General features: G+C 34.7%; 1 protein-coding gene and 1 long non-coding RNA gene across 3 annotated transcripts; both read right to left on the reverse strand.

Moving 5' to 3' along the window:
* Positions 1-311: 311 nt before the first annotated feature.
* On the reverse strand, positions 312-1,573 carry LOC133292813 (uncharacterized). The gene is made up of 3 exons (XR_009748977.1): positions 1,316-1,573; positions 957-1,022; positions 312-515 (listed from the first exon to the last, which is right to left on the reverse strand). It is a non-coding gene; the product is annotated as an uncharacterized LOC133292813 (long non-coding RNA).
* A 2,529-nt stretch (positions 1,574-4,102) lies between these two features.
* LOC133292884 (hydroxyisourate hydrolase-like) lies at positions 4,103-11,428 on the reverse strand. Of its 2 annotated transcripts, XM_061491372.1 has the most exons (12): positions 11,309-11,428; positions 11,095-11,158; positions 8,868-8,923; positions 8,602-8,677; positions 8,410-8,481; positions 8,198-8,285; positions 7,460-7,718; positions 7,112-7,227; positions 5,947-6,157; positions 5,467-5,593; positions 4,983-5,073; positions 4,103-4,462 (listed from the first exon to the last, which is right to left on the reverse strand). In XM_061491372.1, exons 4-12 carry the CDS (start codon positions 8,660-8,662, stop codon positions 4,216-4,218), a joined length of 1,272 nt encoding a protein of 423 aa, XP_061347356.1. In that variant the 5' UTR covers positions 8,663-8,677; positions 8,868-8,923; positions 11,095-11,158; positions 11,309-11,428; the 3' UTR covers positions 4,103-4,215. The 2 variants fall into 2 exon arrangements, with proteins under 2 accessions (XP_061347356.1, XP_061347357.1); XM_061491373.1 differs by lacking the exon at positions 5,467-5,593 and having other exon boundaries at positions 5,940-6,157.
* Between the last annotated feature and the right edge of the window lie 11,967 nt (positions 11,429-23,395).

Raw genomic sequence — 23,395 nt, forward strand, 5'->3', positions numbered from 1 at the left:
CTAACTAAATAAATTTTCTCTTTTTCCTTATGTATTGCAAACCTTTTCACTTCCATGGCCAAAATAAAACGGACAACATTTCTTCTGTATTTTGGACCACTCGGGATAATTCCCACTATGATAATTTCAACCTGATTGACAGTTTAATATAGTTCAGGCATACCACAGCATAGATAAAACATATTGCCCAACCATCATGACATGGGCTATCTCATAATCATGTTGTCTCAAAATAATGTCTATGATGTTACTTAAATAATTACATCAAATAAACAAAAGATATGCAATTAAATAAGTAACATAGACCTGAGCATGCATCACTAACAACATATACAGACTATCAGCTTGGCATAGACATCTCCTATGCTCTCAAAAAAATACATGGCACATACAACCCAAAATAAAGTATGTCAGGTACAAATCTAAATATCTGTAAGGCCCTGACAATCATGTCAAGTAGTATCTCTCATCTGGCCTCTTGCCACGTGATGCCTCAGCACCATCAACTCCTGTACCTAAAATGGTAATCCCCATAACGCGAGGTGAGATAATATAATTACCTCAGTAAGCTAGGGACCCTTGGAGGGCGCCTCCACCCCTAAGATCACTTCTGGTATAAACATAGTATAAAAATCCATCCATGCATCAGAATATATGTATGACAATGCAGTGTGCAATAATATAATCCTATTGGCCAGAGAATATAGTAAGTATGCATTACGCAAGGAAACACCGTCTTGCAACATACCGTATGAGGAAACACTGTCTCATACTATGTATAAGGAAACACTGTCTTATGCCTCACACAAGGAAACACTTTCTTGTGTTGCACACAAACATACAACATATACATGCAACATATAACAGTTCATATCTGTATACCATATAAAAGTACCATCCTCCCTCGGAGTCTGGTGGAACAAACAGGGGATTAACCTCAAAGACTGAAAGCTTACCTGGCAAGCTGTGTCCTTCACTAATTCTCGTGTCCACAGAGTCACGATCTCTCACAAAGCCACAACCTAGTTCCAAGATGTGAAGACAATTAGTAATCCTATATACCAGTCTATCACGTTAAAATTTTCAAGACTACACATACAAGAAACCTACACTTGATTTTTAGTCCAATTTATCAAAGTGTCCTAAACGGCCATTTCATAATTTTTCCTTTTACGGAAACAAATCCCAAACATGTTTAACAAAGGGAATCACCTACAAATCACCCTCCAACTACTCATACCATTTAATCTCAATTTATACAATCTTATATCATGCATTTTCTCCTAAAACACAAGATGGGAGTTAGGGCATTTACCTTGGAAGCTTTAAATCACTAAGAGGAAGACAATCCAAGCCTTCAAGCCAAGAAAAACATCATTTTTCTCCTCTTGTGAACAGTACCCGCGACCTAGAGATGTAGAAATCTCTCAATATAATGACTCTCAACTAAAACTATGCTATGGGTTTTGTAGAGGATGAAATTTGAGACACTTTAGGCTTTGGAATGGATTGATTTCATCATCAAAGGATGAAGATTGAAGGAAAAAAGAAAAAGAAAAGAAAGAAAAAAAGCGTTTCTGTCGTCTCGTTACAGCGCGAGGAGAAGGAGAAATAAGGTGGTTTTTTGTACCTAAGTGACATGTACTTATCATGTGTGTACACACTTATCTACCCCGCTCACTTAACTCTCATTCTAACTTTGCACACTAGTCCAGAATATTTTTATAGTAATATTTATAATTTTACTTTTCACTTTATGGTAACTTTATTTACCCGCATTTCTACCCTTTAACTGTCATTTTAACACTTTTTTCACTAAATGTGACTTTATTTCTTTTTCTTCTACTTTTCTTATAAATATTCTTCAATATCATGATTAAAATCATTAATTCATAATTAAATTCACACTACATGTGAGGGTTATTATAGCATAAGTTTATATTATACGTTACAATATTTTTAGTTGTTTGGTATAACCGTCGTATAGTATAAGCTTATACAGTAGGATCACTTTATACATCAAAATGATGTATAACTTAATCAGGCCTATGAGGATAGGATTAGGCCTGATAAAATGTTGATGTATTAACCAATGCAATTCTCAAGAATTAATATATTATTTTAATATTAGTATATTAAAATAAAAATAATTTTTCAATATATAATTTTTTTAAAATATTGGAGATTTTTATTTTTATAAAAATTAAAATATTTTTTGGACACACTAATCAACATATTTCTATAAAAAATAATATCATCTGATATATTTGGAAGAATTATGTAAATTCATTATTAAAAGGTATTTTTGACAAAAATATTTATTTTTAATCTATATAGTATTATACAGTGTATTACCAAACATTAGATGATATTATCTTATATAATATATTATCTTATACAATATCATATTAAACGCTGGATAGTATTAAAATTTAATCAAATCTTATACAATCATGCCTTATACTATCAGGTCTTATACTATCAGACCTTATCTTATACTATGTACCAAATAGGGTTGGCAAAAATGATCGTAACCCGCCAAAAATGAACCGGGTTGGGTTGGTAAAAATGAGCTGTCAACCCGCCTCGACCAGCTCGTGAAAAAATTAGCCAACCTGCGAGTCAAACGAGCCAGCTCGGGGGTTCAGGTTTTTTTTTAAATACAAAATACAAAATATTATATACAAAAATGGACAAAACCACACATGTTGTCGTCATTTTTCTTTCTTCTCTAAATCTATGTCCCTAATCTTCTCACATCTCTGCCATTTTTATATTGTTAGGCTGTGCTGGTTTTGTTTGGTTCAAATATCTTCCTCACTTGGTAGCAAATGATTCTGATTGTTTCTTGATGTTGATGCAAATTTGTTGTGAAGAAATTTGAAACTAAAATATTTTGCTTTTATTTCTCATTTTGTAACCCTTTGTTTAAGCTAATGGAAGCCACATAGCTGGTATATTAATACTCGATGGTCATTTAAATAGGCTGAAAACGAGTCAACCCGCGAGCAATTTTCTAGCCAACTCGTGAGCTATTTTTTCTGGCCAACCCACGAGCCACATTTTTTAGCCAACCCGTGAGCCAACCCTAACCCGACTCGGGTCAGGTTGGGTTGGATTTTCTGCCTCGTTTTTTTTTTTTCAAGCCAACCCTAACCCGGCTCGTTTTTTTCGAGTTGAATGCAGGTTGAGCTGGGCCGGGCCGGGTTGGCCCGTTTTGCCAACCCTAGTACCAAACATGCCCTTAGGCCTAATTAAGTTATACTTCATTTTGATGTATTAAGGGATCTTGGTGTATAAGTTTATACTATACGATAGTCACACCAAATAACTAAAAATATCATAACGTATAATATAAGTTTATATTATCAAACCTTATACATCACACCAAATATAACCTCAGTATCAGTTTTACCACTACGCCCTCTTATATAAAGCAAAATAAATTTTATAAATATACTATTTTATATATGCCGTTAACTTAATAATAGAGCAAATCATCTTACACTCTTATAGGAATAGGCCATATGTTTTAATTACGAGCCCGTTTAGCAATTTTTTTTTTAGTTGAAAGTTATTTTTTATGCTACGGCTAAAAGAAACAGCTTTACAAATAAAGTTAAAAATTATTTGATAATTATATAAAAAATTTATCTTCAAATTAAAAATAAGCTGATACAATTTAAAAAATAAAATCTCCTATAAATTTTTGACTTTTTTTTTCATTTTAAAAAAATAATTTATTATAAGAGTTTTTTAAATATAACTTTTATCATTGCATATTTTTTTATGTAAATATTACTAAAGTTATATTGTGTCAAAAATTATGTAAAAATGTATTCAATGATAAAAGTTATATTAAAAAAATGTGTCAAAAAAAGGTGTTTACGGCAGTGGGAAGTTAGTAAATGAAATACCGTGACAATTGACAAATATGTGTTTTACTTTTACATGTATATCGTCAGCATTAATTTATATACTCTTATTTTAAATTTCATTTTTCTTATACGTTTGATATGACATAAACGTATCTGTAGACTGTAATATATGTTCAACCAGCTCTCTCCTTTCTCTAAAACTCAGTGGAAATTTTACCAGGCAGATAGGCTTCCCCCAAATAAATTCTTATTTTATATATGTACAAAAGTGGGAAAATAAGCATAGCTAGGAACATCACTATGTAATTATTTAGGGATGAAAACAATATTAGAGAAACTACTCAAATAAGTGGTCAACAGAAACAAGAGATGGATCTATCTCAAGTTCAATAGCTTCAACTATGGATGTGCTTCTACCCCTCAAAAACCGGCTGTACCATTTTGCAGAGAGCTTTGGGTATCTCTTTAACTCTGGATCATCACGATCAACATAGTATAGACCAAAGCTTGATTTGTATCCATCCAGCAACTCGAACAGATCCAGGAAAGACCACGCGACATACCCCTTTATATTTGATCCATTTCTGAGAAAATTTAAGATGATATAGAAAATTAAAGAACACACTCTAAATGTTTTTGTGGGCACTTTCAGAATAAGAAACTGCTATAGTAGGTTAAATGATAACCTTTTTATTCTTTCTATTTTGAAGGACTTATTTCTGTTCTGTTTCATTTTGTGTCTCTGTGTGTTTTGAACATGTTTGACTCATTAGAAAAGTAACTTACTCTCAACATGATTAGATGAATTAATAACCCAATATAACAATAAAGTTCAATGGATTCATAATTCAAAATTGAGTTATAACCAAATGGTGGTAGCTCAGTTGGCGCATGGGAGCTGAGCAGGAGGGGTGAGGGCATGTGTTCGAACCTCCCCAGTATTACCTTTGGGAGGGGTTTAAAACCTTAATCCTGGACTCGGCCCGAATCGGACTAATGTCCGATGGAATATTTCCAAAAAAAAAAAAATTGAGTTATAAATAAAAGTTAGTTCATAATCTGTTGGGCATCATGCAAAAAATGGAGCAGCAACTGCATATATACCTTAAGGCATCAAGCACGCCACCAATGTATCCATGCATGTATTTCACCCTTGACATATCTTGAAGCGACGAATTGCTAGCTGTCCTTTGACCTGACAAGACAATGCAAGCCAAAATTTGTTCAGTAAATAAATTATAAATCCCAGGAAGCTTCAGTTTTAAATTCCATGCAACTGAAAATACAGGATAATCACAATATGCCATAAGCTAATGACATTTTTGGCTACATGTATTAGGAAAACAGATATGAGCAAGAATGAACGTGATTGAAACATTCAATGTCTGATGCTATCAAGTTGCTTTGTCTATTACAACAAAGCTTTCACCCGCAGTTTAATATTTAACTCTTATAACATCAAGAGCTGATTTTCCTCAAAAATATTCGTTCAAAATATATGTAATCTTCTTCAGCTTTTGCTAATCATTTTCGTTATTAATGTTACTTTATCATGGGGAGAGAGAGAGAGAGAGAGAGAGAGAGAGACCATTTTCAAGAATGAATATAGGAGGATTGCCATAATGGAGCTTGAAATTATTCAGTTCTTCCCGTAAACCCCATGGTGTGACAGGATACTGAATCAAGTAAAGCCAGTTAGTCATACAGTAAAGCCAGTTAAATCTAAAGAATTAAACCAATTAATTATGAGAAACATTTTATTTATTTTTACTGTTACCTCTTCATTTGTAAACAGACCCGGTCCATCTGCCAAAACCAGGAAAGCGATAAGTTATTCACCTTGCTTCACCAATTACTCAGGAATGAGTGATGCACATGGTTGAGCTCATTAATGGAAATTATTTAAGTATTAGATGCTAAATGCTGTGAAAGTTCACCTAGTTGGAAATTTCAGAATGATAATGAAAAAGATGCGGAAAATGCAATTACTGAAGTAAGCTTATATGACTAACTTCAATCTTTTACTAAATTTACTATGCTTAAACTTCTCGAAGCACTTACATAAAATTGCAGCCATATCTGTGCTGTAATCTCTTAGTTTGTTCTTCAGGGCGTCAGAATAGTCACTGACATTAGAATTGGTGTAGTGAATGACACCTATAAAGTCACATGAACCCTTAACTTGTTCCGATTCATGACTTGTGAAGGCTGGAATTCTTGCACCTGCAGTTGTCTTCATGGAAATGGGATAGTCTCCATGCATCAAGGGTTCCAAAATCCTGTAATAAAGTAGACACATAAAACTGCTATATTCTTCACCATTAACGTTTCGTGGATATCACCACCAAAACTTGACAGTAAAGGTCTTGAAGTATAAACACTAATATCTTACTGAAAATGGAAGTATAGGCTCAGAGTTCATATCAACCGAAAAATATTAGTATGTCCAATGAACGAAAACAAGTTTTAGTCCATTAAGTAACTGACGTGAGAATTGTTGAGATATTCAAGTGTGATGAGTCCCACATTGGTTGATAATGAGCTAAGTGAAGAGTATATAAGTGAAAGGACCCATGAACCCAATGCCTTAAGGTTTTGGGTTGAAACCTGGTGTCGGATCCACTTGCTACGGTTGGTGTAGCCTTAGCTCATTGGTGGTGGCTCCCGCCACGGACTTCCCCTAGACCTGCTTGACATTGGAGTTTGAGGGAACGAATTTCCCAACAGTGGTATCAGAGCCGGATTGGGCTCGAGCTAGGTGATTGGCTAGGAGACGGGTAGGAGACGGGTCGAGTACTTTGCGCTTCGGGTACTCGGTTGAGGGGGAGCATACCAATGGTGGGTTTCACACTTGAGGGGGAGATTGTTGAGATATTCAAGTGTGATGAGTCCCACATTGGTTGATAATGAGCTAAGTGAAGAGTATATAAGTGAAAGGACCCATGAACCCAATGCCTTAAGGTTTTGGGTTGAGATATGGTGTCGGATCCATTTGCTACGGTTGGTGTAGCCTTAGCTCATTGGTGGTGGCTCCCCGCCACGGGCTTCCCCTGGACCCGCTTGACATTGGAGTTTGAGGGAACGAATTTCCCAACAAGAATAGCAAAGGTTTATCTTTATCATAAATGAAAACTTCAGTTATTTATATTCGCCTCTCTTTAAGTAAAGAGAACAAATACAGAACACGAGGAAGAAAGAAGTATAACCAACTAATTGTAGGGTCTGTAACTTACCAACCAATAACAAAATCACGGACTCTTTGACATGCTGCCCTGTCTTTTTCTGTATTTGTTTGAGGAAAGAACCCAAATGTGTAGACAGAGATACCAACAAATCCATGTTGTTTTTCCTGCAATGCAACATAGGTGTCTATGAAATCTTGAACACTCTTTGCAAACAAAGTATCCCATATGAGAAAGAAGATTAAAAACCGATATAAAATGATTGAGAACCAGATAAGGTTTTTTAAGTATAAGTTCAAGCTTTCGCCATTTAAACATAGAGAAAGTAGTAATGCAAAAATAAACAGGAGAGAAATACATAATACGGAAAAGAAAAAGAAAAAAGATTAGGTGATATACCCTGTACTTTCTTCTGTACAATCTCACAGCTGAAGAATGCGATAACAAAATATGATGAACTGCCAAGTAGGGTTCAGTTGTTGAGTTGCCCCTAGTGCTTTTTGTAACACAAAATGGTGGAGAACATCTTTGAGGTGGGGAATTTCCTTGATCATAACCGCCTATGGCGAACACATTGGGCTCGTTCACAGTAGTCCAATACAATACTCTGTCACCAAACTCTCTGAAACACACTTCTGCATAGTCTGTGAAATCTCTTCTGCATTCACATCCAAGTGATTTGTTCATTAACATTTTTCGATTTACCCCCTCATTTATTAGTAGCTAAAATTTTGAACCACACGAAAGTGTGGTAGGCCTAGGATCATATGAAGAAGCAAGATGAGAATAATAATAAAGAACAAGAGGATTGAAAGGATCTTCTAATCTTCTGAAAGCCTTTTGGTTATCTGCAACCTATAAAACTAGAATTTAGTTCTTAGTAACTCTCCAGAATGCATGTTGTACCTGAAAAATATTAACCAAGGAACCAATAGCTAGACTAAATTTCACAAAAGTTCTTTATTTTAGGGATGTAATTCGTTTTTTTCTAACAACAAGTGCCTTTATTCATTCTTACTTGGATCTAGTGCCTAGATTTAAGGGTGTAATACCTTAATTTTGGATAATAATTCATAAAAATAGAAGTTTCATGAATTAATTTCAACAGTATTATGGTGCAAAAAATTAGGAACATACATGATGTTACGACTGACCCATCCTCCATATTCATCTTCAAGTGCCTGTGGAAGATCAAAGTTGTGTAGCGTGACATGTGGTTGGATTCCTGCTCAAGGGAAATAGCTGTCTTTATCAGTTGACAAAGCAGAACTGGTTTAAAGGTGTTCTTTTGGATTGAATTTCAATGGTTTATTTTGCAAATAAAGCAACTTGTAATTAAGTTTAACAACCATTGCTGATGAGTTCATTGATGAGATTGTTGTAGTACTGTAACCCTTTGGGATTGACGGGTCCTCTACCATCTGTGGAGAAAGAAAAGCATTCTCAAAGGAATTCAGAAAGGCTTTATTGGTGAAAGAATTAAAAAACATTAAAATTCAATGCTTCGAGTTATGTGCACGAGTTTAAGAACGGTAAAATACTTGGTATAAGTCTCGACCAAGAAATGGAAAATCTATAGGCATCAAGGCCTGTTTCCACCATGAGCCGCACATCTTCCTGCATTATATATTTTCAAGGAAAACAATTAAACTCGTTATAGTACTTCTCAACAGTGCCACACTGACACTTGAACATTAACAATTACAACAGTGACTGCAGCTTGTATTGTTTGACCATCTTATGCCTAAATCGTTTGCAACTTTCTACAAATAGGTGAATCACAAGGAATGCGTTATAATGTATTCACCTTATATTTGTGGTACTCATCACAGGCTACATCTCCATTTTCTCCATGCACATAACCTGTTTATTAAAAAAATGCTAGCATGAGAATCCGCCATCTTGTGAGGGAATGATCATGAAAAAGCAAAAGTGGATAATTAAACTCTGCATGTTAGTCCCAGTTTTAAATCATTAATTGACTCTCATTTTCAGAAAATTTGTATAGAATATAATTGCTAGAAATTATTTTTGGCTCGAGTTAGCTGGTGAAAACTAGTGAATCGATGACTTAACTGGTTCAAGTTAGCCAACGGACTGGTCATGCAATTGACCATATGAAAACCAGTTTGACTCGGTTGGTTTTTGTCAAAACTAGTGATCCTGTCGATTTTTGTTAACTCGATTTGGTTATGCATATTTTTTTTAAAAAAAATAAAGTGAAACAACATTAATTTTAAAGCAACGACCAAATACAAAATCTCTAAATTACAATGGATTATTTTCGAATCACAAATACATATATCAATCACAGAAAAAATAAAACACAATTAAATATTTAAGTTAAGAAAAATGAAATTTAAATGAACCCTATATAAGTTGGATTGAAATTTGAAAGTATAAAAGACACATGGACAGCTAATTTAAAATTTGAAAAATGATATTAATTTTATTTTTTACTAATAATCTTATAGATAATTCTTCTTTTTTTTATGTAATTAAGGAGGGCTAAAGCCCAAAAAAAATAAATTACAAAGATACAAGAGTTCTATAGTTATGAAAAACAAAAAAACCTCCATCTAATAAACTAATCATATTAGGAAGAGGCTAATTGAAAATGATAATATCCTTTTCCATATCAAGACCTTGTCTAGTAAATCTATCCTTACATTTGTTGCCGGATGTAATTTTGGATAAATTTGGATTAACATAAATATGTATTTTGCAAGACAACATAAAAGAAAATATAAATTTCTACACATTTATTTAGGTCATGCGGTTCAACTAGGGTTGGCAAAACGGGCCAATCCGACTCAACCCGCATGCAACTCGAAAAAAACTAGTCGGGTTAGGGTTGGCTCGAAAAAAAAATGAGCCAGAAAATTGAACCCACTCGACCCGGGCCGGGTTAGAGTTGGTTCATACGCGGGTTGACTCAAAAATATGACTCGTGGGTTGGCTCGAAAAAATGGCTCGCGGGTTGGCTCAAAAATTGGCTTGTGAGTTGGTTCAAAAATGGCTCGCGGGTTGACTCATTTTTAGCCTATTTTAAGGAACCTGTAGTATTAATGCATCAGCTATGCGACTTCCATCAGCTTAAACAATACAATTGTCTTATAGAATAGTTTATAAAAAGAGCAAAATAGAAAGTTACAGAATGAGAAGTAAAAGCAAAATGTTCTAGTTTCAAATTTTCTTCGTAACAAATTTGCACCAACGTCGAGAAACAATCAGAACCACTTGCTACCAAGTGGGTAAGATATTTGAACCAAACAGAGCTAACACAACCGGAAATGGATCCTCTAATGTGCCAAAAAAAATATGATATGGTCATGTGGGAAGATCACAACCATACAAAGGTAAATCAACGGTTATGATTTCGTAACTACATATTTTATCATTTTTTCTCTCTCATCCTTTTTAACCATTGATCCACCTTTGTATAGTTATGATTCCCCACATTACATGGTCATGTGAATTTTCACATTATAGGATCCAGATCCTAGCACAACCTACCAATATAAAAATGACAGTGATGTGAGAAGATTAGAGGCTTAAGTATATAGAAGGAAGAAAGACGATGACAGCTGTGTAGGTTTTTGTCTATTTTTGTATATTATATTTTGTATTTTTTTATAATAAAAAAAAATTCAATCCGCAAGTTAGTCCGTTTGACCCACAAGTTGGCTCGCTCTTTTCTGAATTAGCTCGGATCGGGTTGGCAACTTATTTTTGTCAAATGAATCTGACTCATTTTTTACGAATTACAAATCAACCGGATGGCTAATTTTTGCCAACCTTATATTCAACGAATGAGTCACTTATCCAATATTCCAACTAAATCGATGATTGGTTCGGGTCTACTGACATTGGTGTAGATAATAATGACGTAAGTAGTTATAGATAGCATCAACACCTAAGAATCTCCCTGCCTATGCTATGTTAAAGACCCATTTCTTTCGTGAAATTTAGTAAGCTTCCAAAATTATCAAAATCGATAAATGACAAGAAGAAAAAAGAGAAAAAGAAGGAACCAGCATGGGCAAAGGTATCCCAGATGCTAGGAGTTCTTCCATCTTCGTTAGCGGCTCCTTCCACCTGTTCATTAATAATAATATATAATAAAAATAATATAACAATTATAAATTCATCTTTGCACCAAATTTGCTAATCCGCTAAAGTAAAATAATAGCTTTAGGATAAAAGAGAATGATTCATTTATAATGGAAGAAAGAAAGAAAGACCAACCTGATAAGCAGAGGTGCCTGAACCAAAAACAAAATCACTTGGAAAATCATCTCTGCTATACTTATCAGCACTCAGAACTCCCACAACAAAGTTCACAAGTAAGAGAATCAAAATGAGAGCAATGCTCGAATATGTTTCTGGTTCCATCGATCATCGATCAATGACGATCCTATGTGTGAGGTATTACCTCAACTATCCCCGCTTTTTATTATTCAAGCAAAGGCGGGGGAAGTCAACATCCATCCAGTATCCAGTGTGTTCCAAAAAGGCGTGACCCATGTTCGGGTAAATGCTGTTGTTGAATTTTTATGGCGCCAATAACGTTCACGGCTCTTCCACTTACGAGTATTTTAACAAAAACAAGTTAAAATAAAACATTTTATATACAACGTTAACTTTATAATAAATAAGCGACAATATGGATTGGACTTTGGCTTCACTCATTGAAACTATAGTGCACTGCACAGCGGCAGTTGGGTCAAGAGGGCAAACATCAATGAGAAGGAATACTACGGTAGTACTACTACTACATTTCATTATTGTACTCGCCGTCACGGATGCTCCTACGTACTCCTAGCTATCTAAATTCCAAATGTGATACAGAAAATGAAGATGCTACTCGTTTGAGACCACAAAAGTCCATTATCGGCGTCGTTTTCGAGAATTTAAAATTTGTATTCCATTGAAATATTCTAGTTACGAAACAAGGTTATATTTACGACTTATATTTAAGTCCGTCAATTAATGAGATATAATTGTAAGAGGTTGTAAATGATATATGAATTGTAAATATAACTTTCCTCCTTAGTTAATGTATAATACAGTTTTTTTTTTTTTTGGAAATTAATCCTAATTACCTCTTTGAGGCGAATCATAACCCCTCAGTATCCTCACAGGTTCGTCTCTTTGAGCCGTCTATGGGACTAATCCAGAGTTCGGGTGCGAGTTCAACGATTACGGTACTTATGCCCCTCCCCAGATGGTGGGATTCGAACCGAGATCCTCTCCCACCACTCAGTCCCCATGGTACCATCTGAGCCACCACACTTGGGTGTATAATACAGTTTTTAGTTAAGAGTATCTTTGACTTGAATTAAAAATTTTAAGCAACTATCAAAGGGTTGGTTCAAGTAGTACATTATTGATTCCACTTAATCAAGGTCAAATTCCCGAATTGTCTCCTGTACATGTGGAGTATACTTATATATGGTTTATTTTAAAAAAAAAATTAAGCAACTCTCAATAAAATTTTAATTTTAATTTATTTTTAATATAAAATAAGTCAATCAGATTATACATTAATATGATTACGATAATTATGGGTACTTTGATAATTATATTGATCAATTTAATTTTGCATGGGGTAAAGAACACTTCACAAAATGTACTAAAAAAAAGAACAATTCACAATTATATATAAGACTTACCTCTATTATATGACTCAATAATTATTTATTATATTGATACATCCTCAAATAAATCTATATTTGATTCATGGATAACAGAGAAGTCCAACTAAGATTCATTTACAAACACATAATAAATTTACAAGCATTTTAAGGCTAAAATAGAGGGATTACAAATATAATAATGGGTTCGTTTTTCTGTAATTACTGTAGATAAGTTATCTGCAGTAAACCCAATACAACGTTATTTTTGGACAGAAATCATGGTATTTTTGTAATTTTAATTTATTTCAGAGTTGTTATAGTCTTTATAATTATAATTTTCTAATCTTTCAATCCTAGAATGACGTCATTTTGGAAGTAAATGCAGATAACTTATCTGCATTAACTGCAGAAATATTTTTCTGTATAATTTAATATGAGTTGAAGAAATAAAATATAATAAAATTTATTTTATCCCATTTTAATAAATATTCTTTTTTTCAATTTAAAAATAAAAATAGAACCTATTTATTATTATTTCGTTTACTTTTCAAATAATAAAATAGAAAATTTCTTCCATTTTAATGTAAAATATTCAAATAATTATACAACAACATTATTTCATTGCATGTCATTTATTTTGTTGTATCCTACTCAAATTTCATTCCATAGTTAAATTCCAAACAAAACGTCGCGAAGCTTTTGATATTGGATGCAATGTGGCTCATCCTTACGTATTGGCTCATGTGTAAACAAGTCCAAGCCAAACCATACAAGGAAGCTTTTGACATTGGATGTCTCCTTTTGTCGTTGGATGTCCCCACCCAGTGAGGTTCATCCTTAGATATTTTTCATGACTTGTCGCCTGACAACTCCAAGCCAAACCATACAAAGAAGTTTTTGTCATTCGATGCGTCATCGTGAGATATAGTGCGGTGGGGAATAGATTCTCTCTGTTAAAATTTCATTTGACCTGAAATTTGTATCTATTTTTTCTTATAATTGGATTCCACCTACTGAGAGATAAACACAAATATTTCATAATAACTAAGGGATTTACTAGTGTCTCGGTCCATCATGTCACAGAGACATCAATTATAAGATCAATTATTTTTTTAATAAAATAAAAACTGAAACAACAACTTCACACTAATCGAAGGGTCAGCTGGAAGGAAGCTAAAAATCCTATAACATGATACTTGATAATTCCAATAACTAATCATGTGAACTTTCAACGTAATTAGAAAATCCACGCATCTATGTATATTTTTAAAGATTATTTCAAAAAAAGTAATATAAAATCAGACGATTACTTATAAATTTAAATTATTAGGTTAAATTTGTTGCATTATTTGCTCTACGATTTCAATAGACTCTAGTATGAAAAAGTATGTTAAAAAAGTCTAATATAAAACTATTAAATTGGTCTAGTAAAGATTGAGTTTATAAATAAAATAATTATTTAATATATTGATAACTTACAATAAATAATATTATTGATATTTTAATGAAATGAATCAGCATTTTGACTATTTGCCTTATTTGAAGAAAATATAGTTTCATTGACTGTGTTAAATTTTTATTATATCTAGTTTTATGATATCTAACATTTAGTTTTTTTATCTATGACTTAGTATGAAGAAATTTTTAAACAATTTCAACCATATTTTGATCATGATTTAAATTCGTTGTGCTATTTAAGTACTTATAGTAATTAGATATCAATTGTGATATCTAGGGGTGAAAGTGAGTTGGGTTGCGCCAAACTTTGCTCCGAAAAGTCCAAGTCTACGCCAAAAAATTTCAATTTTGTCTGGTCCAAGCCTAGTACGAGTCTAACTGTTAGCCTGATTTCGCCCGTTTATAAAAAAAAAATAGTCTGGCCTAGCCCTTTAATTTTTAACTTCCAAGCAGAACCATGATTCAACTTTATAAAATACTCAAATCAACTTTATAAAATACTCAAATTATGTTGCTAAATCAAAAATCATAATTTTAACATCCAAACAGAATCATGAATCACAACAAAACTCATACAATCTGCATTTAAGTCATTTTCAAAAGCAAAATGCTCAAACTAAATAACATATATTTCATCATATCCAACAAAAAAATCCATAAGATGTAAATTAAAATAACTACATGAATCCAACAAACACATCAAGATGCTTGTACTAAGTATAACCTCTCCCAAAAACTTTTTAATATATTCATATACACAATCTAACATGTTGAGATGTTGGTTCCTCCTATATAAGAAATAAAGTCAGAATTCTATTAAAATATAATCAAATATAATTAAGTTATAAATAATTGCAATTGATTAAATTTATATCTGTTGTTTTTTCTTCAAGACATACTTACTCTATTTTATTTTATTTAAAATAAATAATACAATATAAGCCGCCTTGTAGGCTTATAGGCTAGTCCTTGTGAAAGTGGGCCTACAGCCTTTTTATTAAACAAATTTTTTCAAGGTCCAAACTCGGCCTAGTTTACGAAATATACTAGGTCAGGTCTGACCTAACGTAGGCCGAGCCGTAGGCCCCTGTAAGCGGTCCGGCCCAGTTTCACTCCTAGTGATATCTATACAAGAATACGATTGATGATTGACAAATTACCATTAACTAGTATAAAAAAGGGGGGAAATTATTTTTCCTGCAACAAGAAATAAAGTTACCTCCTACAATTCCAAAACAACGTTGTTTTAGGGTTTAGGAAAAAAAGTGCAGGGTTTTTTTAGAATTTTATTTTCCTTTGTATCATAAATTTTACTAAAACACTCTATATTTTTTCCTTAAAATCCCAAAATGATGTCGCTTTATTTATCTCCTGTTGCAAGAGAAATATTAATCTAAAAAATATATAAATTTTGATTTTTTTCTTAATTAATAAAAAAAATTGTGTTTATATAATTTATTGGTTTGGTACTATATTATTCATGCACTTAAAATTGTTTTTAAAACTTTTAAGTCACAACAGTTGTATATGAAATATCTTCTTGTTATACCCATTTGAGTGTTACACACATGCATCCCTAAGGGGGTGTTTGGTTCAGGTGAAATTATTTTTTACTATTGAAATGTAATTACTAGGGATCTGTAGGGAAAATGAGTTAGATAGGAAAGTTTTAAAAAAGTTGTTTGGTTGGATAAAATTTTACCAAGAAAATTAAGTGAAATTCCTGAATGTGTATTTGGTTGAATATAAAATATTGATGGAAAAACTTATTGAAATTACAAAATTATCCTTTTAAAAATAACCCTTTATACAACCAATTGTCCCACTGCATTAAGGGGTAGTATTGTCACTATTTTGTACCGTGTTGACTTATCCGATTTTTAGATGCAATTCCACATGATTTGTTGGATTCTTGAACAGTTCTTTTCTTCCTTTTTGACGTGCAATTATTGATTGCTATGCACCTGATATTCATGGGCAAAAATCATGATATCGTGAACCAAACGTGGAGAAATGATAAAGTCAGAATCACTTCCCTGGGAATATCCACAAAACTCCTGAAACAAACACTACCTAAAGTAAAACAAGTGCATTTAAGCGTGTCGGGCTCTTCATGCACCAGCTAAGTATGCATGTCCTAGCAATGCTCACGATGACAGAAACATTAATTATGACTCTTTGGAAATTTTCTCCAACTATTTAAATACCTCTCATTTACTATTGCTTGTTGAAGGGACACCTCTTATTCATCATTTCTTCTTGTTGTTACTTTGTCAGATTATAGCCACCGAGCCAACTTACCCTGCATATTCCCCTTGATTCTCAACATATATGTACCTAAAACTCACTAATTAACGATGCCTTTTTGTTGAATTTATGTCTATATATCTACTTGTTGAAAAGAAATTTGAATTTAAAATGTTACTGCATATAAGATCAAAGTTTGTTAGATAGTTTAAAATTGCAAACAGACTGATAGGATGTTACCTATTTTTCCTTATACTGTTTGTTTATTCCATCTGCATAAATGTACCTCATTAGAAGAAATCAATATGAATGAAAAGAAAGTAACTCTCATCATTAGAGTTATTACTTTTAATATGGTATCAGTTACGTTACGATCCTAAATCAAAATTTCCCTTTCTTTTTTTCTTTTTTTCCTCCCTCTTACTTTTCCTTCCTCCTGGACCCCACACTTAATTTGTTCTCAAATCCCTAATTTCCCAATCCTTCCATGGACATTACCGACCCACCCTTGAATTCCACTGGCCCTCCTCCCAATTCTTCCAATGCCCCATCTTCCAACATCGTCATCCACCAAGACACTTCCTCTTTTCCCATCACCATCATTCTTGATGAATCCAACTACCCTCTTTGGTCCCAATTGATGGAAATATGTATCGGTGCCCGAAATAACTCTGGTCACCTCACTGGCATGACGGCAAAGCCATCGGCCACTGATCCCACCTATGCCGAGTGGGTCACCGAAAATCAGCGAGTCAAGAGTTGGCTTATTGACTCCATGACTCCAAAGTTGATGCAACGCTTCATCTGCTCATGACATCTGGGAGGCTGCTTGACGCACGTTCTACGATGGCTCGGACGAATCTTGCCTCTTCGAATTGAATCAGAGGTCCTTCAACACCAAGCAAAATGGTCGGCCTCTCCCTACCTACTATAATGAACTTCTCTCTATTTTTCAAGAAATCGATCACCACATGTCCTCCCAAGCAACCACTGATGATGGGGTCGTCCAATCGCACTTTGCCTTTACTAGTCTTCGGGTTTACATCTTCCTCAATGGCTTAGATCCTTACTTTGACCAGGTTCGGGGAAATCCTTCGCAAAGACCCAAAGGTGGACCTAGAGGGCACGTATGCATATGTGCGTCGTGAATTCTAGCAACGAATCTCCATGAATCGTCCCCTATCTTCGTCGGATTCCTCTGCCTTATTGACTCACGCACCGTGTCCTTCTCCGGCAGTTCTTCCTCCCAAGCCTCGAAAAAATGATCCTCCTAACAAGACGCTTATCTGTACCCATTATGGCGATTTGGGTCATACCAAAACTTGGTGTTATGAGATCATTGGCTATCCAGAATGATGGGACTTCACCAAAAGGCCCTACCGGAACCTAGCCTTTAAAGCACTTCATGTCACGGCTGATGATGTTCTTCCTCCCTCCCCTCAGGCTAATGTTATTTATGAAGGCATTCTTGGTAAGTCTTTTGCTCTCTCTACTCATTTTGGGAATGATATATGGATAATTGATACTGGTGTTTCTGACCATATGATTCATAATTCCTCTCTTTTATCTAACTTTACTTCCTCCCCAAAATTAACCATTACTACCCCAAATGATGGGTCTGCCGTAATCACTGGTCAAGGTTCTCTTCAACTTTCCCCTTCCCTAAACCTTCTTCTATACATGTAGTTCCTTCCCTTGAATTTAATTTACTTTCTGTTAGTCAACTTACCTCCAATTTGAATTGCACAATCTTTTTTTGGCCTACATTTTGTCTCTTTCAAAACGTCCAGACACAGGTGATCCTCGGTTAGGGTGTTAGATAGGGCTGGCAAAATGGGCTGAGCCCGTCGGGCTGGCCCGCCCCGCCTGCCAAACGGGGCGGAGTGGGTTGAGTTTATCAACCCACCAGCCCGCCTAACCCGCCCCGCCAAACCCATCAGCCCGCCACGGGACTGGCTAGCCCGCCAAACCCGTTTTTTTTATTTTTTATATTACCCAAATCAAATAAGATCAAATTATCCAAAGTGAGGACGCGTTTTCAATGGTTGAGTTGAGTGGTTGCTTCTTATAATTTTTTAGAAAAAACAGTGGGAGTCTTGCTTCACATATCATGATGATACCCAGTTAAATTTGGTATAATCTATTCAGCTTCTCTTTCTCTAGCCACCCCTTTTTCAATTTGGTATCATGATTGAGTTAATTGACAATATGTTATGGGTTTTTTTCATGTATGTGATGGGTATTTGTCTTGTCTCTATGCCCACAATCGTTACTTTATTTCAATCTTGGAAGATGCTATATAATTACGACATTTTTTATTTCTTTTATTTATTTGTTAATATATATGAATAAAAAGCAAATTCTATATTGTTTCCAACTGATGATAAAAAGCAAATTGTACTTCGCTAAAGACCAGATTTTTTAATATATTTTTGAGAACTTAATTATAAGAGACATAATCTTATAAGTAACGGGTCTTGCTTATTATATACTTTCTCATATATACTATTTTTTTTTTTTGGACTTTCATATGCACGTTAGGATTTTATGCAAAAAAATTTTATGAATTTTTTTATATTTTTAAGAATTTTTTATACATAATTTTATATTTTATATTTTATATTTTATTTTTATGAATTTTTTTATTTTAGGCGGGTTGGCCCGTAGCCCGTCAGCCCACTCATAAAACATGTCGGTTGCTCAATTCAGTCCATTTTATCAAAACGGGCCGGGGCGGGCCAACCCATTTTCGGCAGGCCAATGGCGGGCCGGGGCGGGCCAGCCCATATTGCCAGCCCTAGTGTTAGACATGGCAAACTCTATTTTCTCCAAGTTTCAACACATAAGGATCAGTTACGTTCTCAGGCTTCTGCTACCACTTCCATTTATACTTATGTTGTTAGTACATAGGTTTCCTAGAGATAATCTGAGTCAAATGGATCCATGTACTTCTTTATTTGTTATCAATAAATTTTATGAATAAAAGAATTATTTATCTTGTTTCATATTGCATGTCTCAAATATTGAATATGAGTAACTGGATAAGCCCTTGGAATGGAACGACGAGTGTCACATTGAGGATTTGTGATATGGATCACGATTATAAGGGCTCAATGACACCACATGTCCATTGCCAGAAATATGTTCCTAGTCTAGAGATATCGATAATGGGCATTGGTTATGTAACATCCCGAGCGCTGACGAGGGCAGGGAGTGATCGCCGGTGCGAAAGGGCACAAACAAGGAGCGGCTCCTGGCAGGATTTTAGGGACGAGGGTACATAAATGAATCAAATCAACACCCAAAAGAGAGGGATTTCAGATATTGTGCTGGTATGGCACGGTACAGTTAGGAATAGCTTATAAGAATTAATTGGTACTACCTATACTAACAAGATGCATCTACTTTTCGGTAGCCCAGAACGGAAGAACTCCTTAGTTAAGCTTACTTGACTTGGAGCAATTCTGGGATGAGTGACCTCTTAGGAAGTTTTCCCGGGAAGTGTGCGAGTGAGGACAAAGCACGATGAAAAGTCTTGTGTTAGTGTGTGGGGATAGTCGTTGATCCTTGCAAGTTGCCAGACGTTACAAGTGGTATTAAAGCAGGGCTTCTCTTCCATTACGATGTGGTTCGAAGACGAACCAGGCGGAAGCTGGTGGGTATGTAACATCTCGGGCGCTGACGAGGGCGGGGAGTGAGTGCCGGTGTGAAAAGGCATGGTGCGAAAGGGCACAAACAAGGTGCGGCTCCTAGCAGGCTTCTAGGGACGGGGTACATGAATGAATCGAATCAACACCCGAAAGAGAGGGATTCCAGAGATTGTGCTGGTATGGGACGGTACAGTTGGGAATAGCTTATAAGAATTAATTGGTACTACCTATACTAACAAGATGCATCTACTTTTCGGTAGCCCAGAACAGAAGAACTCCATAGTTAAGCGTTCTTGACTTAGAGCAATTCTTGGATGGGTGACCTCCTGGGAAGTTTTCCCGGAAAGTGTGCGAGTGAGGACAAAGCACGCTGAAAAGTCTCGTGTTAGAGTGTGGGGACAGTCGTTGATCCTTGCAAGTTGCCAAACGTTACAGGTTATCTCGGGTAAGACTAGCACGACCCAACTACTTGCATAGAGATGCAAGGTAGAGTCCTCGTGAGCTACAGACATGGAGATGTCTTAGCTGACTCGTGGGTGGACCTATTGGAGAATAGCTCGTACTGAATTGACCCACAAAGAGACACTACAAGGAAACCCCACATATAGTATCAATAGGTAATGTCTCTTATTATTTGGGTGTGTCTTTCCTTAGACCTAACGTTGTCATATAGACCTGTGCTCTGGAAGGCTTACTTTGATTGTATACCTTGTCTGCCTGAAACATGGAGACTCGTAGGTATACTCCTGGTCATGCCATAAGGACTCAGGGCTAGAATGACAAGCTGAAGGAATTCGTTAATCTCTGTGAGAGATTAAGTTATTCGTAGACCGGTGAAACCGGAATGACATTTACGGGACTCGGAATCTATGCATAGTAAAGGAATCATGAGACGACCCGCTCTCTAGAGTCCGTAAATGAAGATTCCCTGTTTCGATAAAAGTTAACCCTAGACTGCAGGGGTTGATACGTTTTCCTTGACCTAGGTCAATGGGACGGATAACCGAGGCGAAAGGACAATTCACACGGTAACCAAATAGGTATAATAGGTTGATCATTCGATGAACTCAACTAGCTCTGGGACAAAAAAGCATTGCTAGTGCTCTGTGTTGTCATTAGATGGATTGGGCCTAATGGGCCCAAATCCATTTATGTCAGTGACTATGTTGGGTCTGATGGGTCGCACACAAACACCTTAAGTTGTCTTGAATTCTAGCATGTGTGGTTTGGGCCCAATAAGGCATAATGGGCCTAAGTTGGAAAAGCCTACATATTGGGCCAAGAGATAGTATGTGGCATGATGGGTCAAGTTGGACTTGATTCATGATGTAACCTAATTAATTTAAATGTTAAATAAATAAAAATAATTTGAATTCTAATTTCGAATTTGAAATTTAAATTTAAATAAAATTAATTTAAATTCTAATTTTGAATTTGAAATTTGAAATTTGAATTTAAATATAGTCATTAAATTAGATTTAATGAAGATGGAGAAAATAAAGGAAACCAATCAGTTAGACAAATTGGAAACCAATCAATTAGATTGATTGACCAAAATTAAGGAAATCAATTAATTAAATTAATTGGCTAAAATTTGGAAAACCAATCAATTGGATTGATTGGATAAAGTCAAGGAAACCAATTAATTAAATTAATTAGCTGAAATTGAGGAAACCAATCAATTGGATTGATTGGATAAAATTAAGAAAATTACCTAATAAGATTAGAATTTGATGAGGGCGCTGATTTGACCTAGTTTTAGGTTAATGAGGCGCCACACATATGTATAGCCCTTCTTCTTCCTTAGTTTATGTAACTCTTCATCTTTAATTTTCTCCATTGAAACCTTAGCCAACACACACATCAGTGTGGCGGCTATCTCTCTTGGAATAACCAAAAGCACCACCCAATCTATATTCTTCTCTTGAGTCTAGCAACCTTCATTGAAGGATATTGGGCATTCGAAGAAGCGTTCTTCTCTTACAAGACAACAAGGTGGTGTGGATTTCCATCGGAGGACTTATGTTCTTCAAGTCTGAAGAATTGATCAAGAACACATCTGATCAGAAATAGTTATCCGAATAAAGGTATCAACTTTAAACCTCTAACATGTCTATTGCATAATTCATGGGTTGAACATGATTGAGGGTGGGCAAAGGTTGCCTCTTCCGCATAAAAGTTTTAATTTTTCCCTCTTTTATGTTCATGGCCTACAAAAGGCTATTTTCAATTGGTATTAGAGCTTGTTGCTTTATTATCGGCAAATTAGAGTACTTTTGTTCGGTTAAAAAAGCGATTTTTACATTTTGGTTCATTAAAGATTTGATCTTTGATTTTTTAATCGGTTAAAAATGTGACATTTATGTTTTGGTTGGTTAAAGATCTGATCTTTGACGTTTTAATCGGTTAAAATGTGACCTTTATGTTTTGATTGGTTAAAGATTTGATCTTTGACGTTTTAATCAATTAAAAATGTGAACTTTGCATTTTGTTGGTTAAAGATATGATATTTGATATTTTGATCGAATAAAGATTTGATCTTTAATTTTTTATTCGGTATAAAATATGATCTTTGTATAAAATTTTGAATTTTTGGATATATTAAATGTTAATATGTCCATGTAAAAGCATAGAACATATTTTGTATATTTTTGCGCTTGTTTGGTTACTAACTTTTTAGGTGAAAATAAAGGAAGAGGATGGTCATGGTGCCCAAAATTAAATTTTAATCGTTGCAATTTAATTTTGGTAAATAAGGCTTGTATGTCTTGTCTTTCTTTTACTCTTATGTAAATTCTTTTCTCACCTTACTCCCCCCAAATATAACTTGGGGTTTCTTGAATTAATATGTAATTAGAAATTAGGCTAGTGACGTTTTAGGCATGGAGGAGTTCACGGAGGAGCCGCGGCTTAAGGAGCATGATGGGAGATGGCATGAGTATCGTGACTAACCCAAAATAAATGTGATTTTTTATGCCTATGAATGTATGTGTATATGTCAAAGCGACTAGTATGCATGTCATAAAATAGCGTATGTATGTTTCTATTTTGCATGTCCAAAAGCGGCTAGCTATGTAGCACCGATACGACACGCGACACGTGACACGACACAACACTCCGACACGTCAATCCTAAAAAATTATGGATTTCGACACGTTGGGACACATTTTAATATTAAATAATATTTTTATTTTATATAGTGTATATTTCATTTAATATTTAATAATTTAACAAAAAAATGAAACTAAATTAATAATATCCATCAACACGTTATAAAGATGGAAGCTTTAATAAAAAAAATAAGAACTGGGATGAGAGAGAGAGATATAATATCAGATAGA

The sequence above is a fragment of the Gastrolobium bilobum genome, unplaced genomic scaffold (genome assembly GCF_033153095.1).
Source record: "Gastrolobium bilobum isolate Gb01-03AN ecotype WA unplaced genomic scaffold, APGP_CSIRO_Gbil_v1 utg2530, whole genome shotgun sequence".
Lineage (NCBI taxonomy): Eukaryota > Viridiplantae > Streptophyta > Magnoliopsida > Fabales > Fabaceae > Gastrolobium > Gastrolobium bilobum.

What these genes read in the sequence shown, in the direction of transcription:
- LOC133292884 (XM_061491372.1), bottom strand. Translation starts at nt 8,662, where the DNA reads ATGGTGGAAACAGGCCTTGATGCCTATAGATTTTCCATTTCTTGGTCG. An exon ending in TTGGTCGAGACTTATACCAA is followed by an intron (nt 8,482 to 8,601) that starts GTATTTTACCGT and finishes CTTTCTCCACAG; the next exon opens with ATGGTAGAGGACCCGTCAAT. An exon ending in CGTGATTTTGTTATTGGTTG is followed by an intron (nt 6,158 to 7,111) that starts GTAAGTTACAGA and finishes ACTTTATTACAG; the next exon opens with GATTTTGGAACCCTTGATGC.